Source organism: Malus sylvestris, chromosome 10, assembly GCF_916048215.2.
Source record: "Malus sylvestris chromosome 10, drMalSylv7.2, whole genome shotgun sequence".
NCBI classification, from domain to species: domain Eukaryota; kingdom Viridiplantae; phylum Streptophyta; class Magnoliopsida; order Rosales; family Rosaceae; genus Malus; species Malus sylvestris.
Genome location: NC_062269.1, coordinates 10135560 through 10140683, shown reverse-complemented (window position 1 = coordinate 10140683; position 5124 = coordinate 10135560). Strand labels below are relative to the sequence as shown.

Below are 5124 nucleotides of genomic sequence, written 5' to 3'. Positions count from 1 at the left end.
CAGGGTTGTCCACAATATCTAGTGTCTGCTTGTGTTTGAAGGCGAGCGGACTCGAACAACTGACATCCAACACCATAGAGGCCAACCATAGACCAAAACTTCCCCGAAGCACAGCTTACAAATGGTATGAGTTTGGTCCTTATAGCTTGTGTGAAGTTCCATTTTTCACTCATCGCAATTAGATCACTTGGTTTATACGTGCTGCAATTCAAGAACATTGGCTTTGTTTCGTCACTATTTCAAAGTAATTAGCACGTCAAGCCAAGCAGGTGCATGGGGATTCCACACCTCCAACAGGTTCAATCGACCCTAACATGCTAATTCAATTAAAATAATTGGAGTTGTGCCTTTGTCCTTGAGGTACAACAGTACGTAAACCATGGAGTTTAAATTGCGGTAACTGAAACTAATAGAACAAATATGGAACTTCGTCCGAATTATAAGGACCAAAACCATAGTTCGCTATACAAATGCACTCCTGTGCAATCTCATACTACATACTAAAAACTACCCGAATAGCAAAAGAGTAAATCACGAGAAGTAACATCGTTGTTGACACTATGTAATCGAGTTCATAATAGTCGCCACTTAAGCTACAAACTCAAGTTTTCGTACTGGTCAAAATGACAGTGCAGTACCACAATTTTAACAAATTACACATCACAAAAATCTAATTGGTTAAGGCCAGGAGCAAAGTTTGGTTCTCAAGATATATGCCTATAATACGCAATAGAAGATGTCCTATTTTGCCACTGTGGTTTGAAGGGGCAGAGTACTCTCAACTTCCTTGGTGTCAGCACTCCTCTTAGAGACGATCTTTGACATTCCAAACATCTGAAAACAAATGCAAATTATTGAATCAGAAACAGAAGCAAACTGATTGAGCAACGAAAACAGTTGCAGATAGGTTGTATTAGCATTAAATTTGAAGTGGGAACAAACCTTGTTCATGGTCTTCTTGAAGCAAGTTTTGTGTTCATCCATAGATGCATTTACAAAATCATCAATATGATCCTTCAAATCCTCCAAGAAAGTGGCTTGTTCGTTCTTCTTCTTTCGACATGAAGTGGCGGCTGGGTTTGCAGCAGCCGGTGATGGCTCATGTTGAGTTTTCTGTGATTCCATTGTCAGTAGCACCTGATACGCTAGTCATTCGTTATAAAAGATCTAGACAGACGACAGATGGCCTTCAAATTCAAAATAATGCAAACCCATCCATTTCAAACTAAATCCAAGGACTAGTCACAGCAAGTCACTTCAACAAATTCAGTTATACCATCAATATTCAGGGTAGAAAACTGAAGCAGAACCAACGCCTCTCAATTCTTAAAAACACACCATAAATGCAATAACTGGTTCATAATTATGTGCCAGAAACATACAAGACAGAATGAAATACAAACAGAAAGCACACTGATTCAAACTTTTCAGTTGTAACCAATCAGAATCAGAGCAGCTGGATCCATATATTGGAATAACAAACAATTTGGAAAGAATGTATTGATATTTTGTGCAAACAACAGATAAATGTGGGGGGAAAATAAATTAGGAACAAACAAATTTCAAGTAAATATTACATAAGAATATAAAAGCACCACGAAATCATTCACAGATGGCCTCAGAACCCTAATTGCTACCACTCGAGTTATATGTCTCTCTCTAATGACCAATGTAAAATAAAAGCTTCCAAAAAGTTAACTTTTTCTGTGGGCTAGTTCGTTTTATCTTCTTACGCTCGCACTAATATGAGATTCAAAGGTTGATTATTGTTTTAGACCCCAAATATCCCACAACCTCTACAATCACATCTGTGCAGCAGGGACATCTCTTTCCCAAATTTTTAAAAAAGGAGCACGTCCATGTAAAGGCAAAGAGTTCTTCAACTTATTCAGATCAAGCACAATCATTTTCCCTCACCGATCACATAATTAAGATTACTTAAAAACCAATACCCATGATATCATAACATCAGACAGTATTTTTGTTGAATTTACGGTCCATATTGATTGTCTGATTACAAAACATAATAATTGCACAAAATTTACCACATAAAATATGAGGAAAGTATGTTTGAGCTACACAATTATGAATACAGAAACCGCACACCAAGTGTTTGACGAAATGCCACGGTGAAACTACCACCGGAAAACATACCAGTCCACCGTACAACAACGGGTAAAACAATCAGGGCAGAAATATTAACAATTCAAAATTAAGCTAAACGTAGATTTATTTCAGTAAAGATGCTAATGATCACAGCAAAAACATTTCTGATTCGAAAAATTAAGAAAAGAAAAGTAAAGATTTCTGGCAAAACAATTAAGATTAATATTAGGTGATAAAAGATTGAATAAAAAGCGAAGATTCAGAACCTGCACGTACCTCTGATCGCGAAGAAAGCAAGTCGAAAGCTTATTCGCAGAGAGAGCGATGGGGTGTTGTATTTATATCTGGCTGCTAAAGGAGGAACCGCCTTTAGCTAGTGTGGTTTCCAAGCAAACGGAGGCAGGCAGCGTCCGTTGTGGAATTGGGTACGTGGCGTCCAACTATTGGGTGGATAAGTTATGAAGCAAACGGGACGGGGTTAGAGGCTGCCCGTTGTGCAAGTTTTCTCTGTGGGCTTGTGGATTTGTCTAATAAAAAAGTATTTGAATTAGAAAGGGCCTTCTAATGGATAAATGATGTTTCTTGCTATGCACATCTAAAAGCTTTTTTTTTTTTTTTTTTTTTTTTTGTTTTAATAAACGATATTATCTAAATGAAGAGGAAGATGGTGGACCTAGCCTTATATTTGGATAACAATAATATGATTCAAATTTGTCATTGACAAGAATCGCACATAAGACCTCTACTTACAACTTACAAGTAAAAAGAAGTACTATTAGACCATAGTACTAGATGACCACACTTAAAAGTTGTGCATTAAGATTTGGGCCGAAAAAATTAGCATGATTATTAGGTTAAATTCAGTATTAATTTTTTCACTTTTTTTTTCTGTTATATTTATTTATAGTTTTAAAAATATTAGAGATAAATAAAAGTTTTCTAATTTCATGCATTTTTTGAGATCCAATAAATCTACTTATTATTATCGTTTCTCTTCAAAAACAAAAAAAATCTACTTATGATATTTTAACAAAGAATTAATATATTAACATAAATTAATCTAGAGAACATATGATCCTAATTCAAGTAACAAATATATGAATGTATAATACCTATACGCGGGATGTGAAACCTAACTAAAAAATACAAAAACAGATATACCTACAAGCGAAACACATTAATCGTGATACATATTGATTATAAAAAAGAATTTGTCATATAAGTAGATAAATTCAATTAACTTGTTATCTAGGTTGATTAGAAAAACTAAAAATAAAATCTATAAATGAGGTTAGAGCAGGAACAAGAACAAAAATCAAATCCTAATTTGGTCGTTAAATGATGACATGGCATGACCAACTTCTTCACCCAAATTTTAAACATTAAAAAAAATATATGGTTAATCTCAGTTTACTACCCTGATGTTTCGTGGTTTTCAACATTTGGTTCATGAAGTTTTTTTCATCCCAGAGTCATACCTCAAGTTTTAATTTTGAGACAGTTTCGTACATCCGTTAAGTTTTCCGTCAGAACCTCCATTAACTGATGACGTGGCGTCTACATAGACAATGACTTGGCGCCATGTGTCAATTTGGACTCTCTTAAATATTAAAAAATTAAAAAAAATAAAAAGTTAAAAATTCAATTTTTTTTCCTTCCTCTTCCTTTCTTCCTTTGTCTCTCTCCCACTTCTGCGACGTTGTTTAGAAGCTCACCGGCTCTCCCGCCCACGACCTCTTCTCTAACCCATCGCCACTTATCCACTAGCCCAAGTCCCAGATCAGGTCTCTCCTCCAGCGCATCTTCCCTCATTCCTTGCTCAGGTTAACAACCGCCCCCCTCCCTCGCTCAGGTTAACAACCGCCCCCCTCCCTCGCTAGAATCCACTGCTCCACCCCCAAACTCTAGCAATCCAATCATCCCACCCATAGGGGCGTCGCTCTTCACCAGGCTCAGATCCATTAAACGCACCCTCTGCGATATTCATCACAAGAAGAAGTGTCGACAAAGGAGCGAGCCAGTAGTGTCAGCAACCCCGACTACGTCTCCGACGATCTAGATCTCTGGGTCCACGAGGTGTGTGCAAAGGAGAGAAAGGAAAGAAGGGAGGGAGGGGGTCGTGGGGGTGAGGAGCGGCCCAGAAAAAAAAATATTGTTTTGGGGACTGATAGCTAGGGTAGGGGTTGGTACCATACAAAGGTTGGGGTAGGTACTTGGGTGGGTGCTAAGGATAGAAGGGAGGGGGAGGGAGTGGGGTAGATGGGTGGGGTGTGTGGAAGAGAAGGGAGGGAGAATGAGGGAATGTTGAAAACCAATAAACTTCAGAGTAGTAAACTGAGATTAACAAATTACTTTTACCAGCTCAACTTTGGGTCACATAGCAAACACATACCGTATCTTTTGAACATTGAAATGTCAAACATCAACTTATGAATTCGTTGCAATGTTAGACCTTGTTTGCTTGTCCGTCAATTTGTTTGTAAACTGCTGATGTAGTCAGCATGAGGCCCCCTCCCTTACCCGTTAGAATTCCATGCTACTGACTTCCCAACTGCGGAGTGCGGCTATTTCCTTTCACTAAACTGGCGGGAACGGGTATTGACCTGATTGTTGAATCGGGTAGCGCAGCTCCGTTTGTCCTTTGCTCATGTTCAGATTCACATTCACATTCACATTCGTCTCCGTTCTCTCTTTCTTCATGCTGGCCGCTTCTCTGCTTGGGAATCATTCAGTCCCAACTTTTCTTCTCCTCCGGCTTCCTCTTTTGCTTCCTGCTTTCTCAACACCTACATCTCCGACTTCGTCTGTGCATCCAGAAACGCACTCTCCGGCTTTGACGACTCGACTGGCAACGAAGACGGCACGTTCAGTAGGGAGATCATCGTTTGGTGGTCATTCTCTTTGGAAATCTACGTCAAGCATGTTGGCCAGCTTCGATATGTCAGCAGCGTGGAGTTCCAGGCCTGTGAAATTGCTGAGTATGATGATCAAATTTTTGGGTGCGAGGAGCAACGCTCT

At 38.8% G+C, this 5124-nt stretch overlaps 1 protein-coding gene across 2 annotated transcripts; it reads right to left on the bottom strand.

The window, feature by feature from the left end:
* Nucleotides 1–527: 527 nt before the first annotated feature.
* Nucleotides 528–2636, bottom strand: LOC126585998 (uncharacterized). Of its 2 annotated transcripts, none has more exons than XM_050250651.1 (3): nucleotides 2373–2636; nucleotides 943–1137; nucleotides 528–834 (listed from the first exon to the last, which is right to left on the bottom strand). In XM_050250651.1, exons 2-3 carry the CDS (start codon nucleotides 1123–1125, stop codon nucleotides 742–744), a joined length of 276 nt encoding a protein of 91 aa, XP_050106608.1. In that variant the 5' UTR covers nucleotides 1126–1137; nucleotides 2373–2636; the 3' UTR covers nucleotides 528–741. The 2 variants fall into 2 exon arrangements, with proteins under 2 accessions (XP_050106608.1, XP_050106607.1); XM_050250650.1 differs by having other exon boundaries at nucleotides 2383–2634.
* Nucleotides 2637–5124: the final 2488 nt, after the last annotated feature.

Coding starts and splice junctions, on each gene's coding strand:
- LOC126585998 (XM_050250651.1), bottom strand. CDS start 1,125: ATGGAATCACAGAAAACTCAACATGAGCCATCACCGGCTGCTGCAAAC. Junction 835..942: donor TCAAGAAGACCATGAACAAG/GTTTGTTCCCAC, acceptor ATTTGTTTTCAG/ATGTTTGGAATGTCAAAGAT.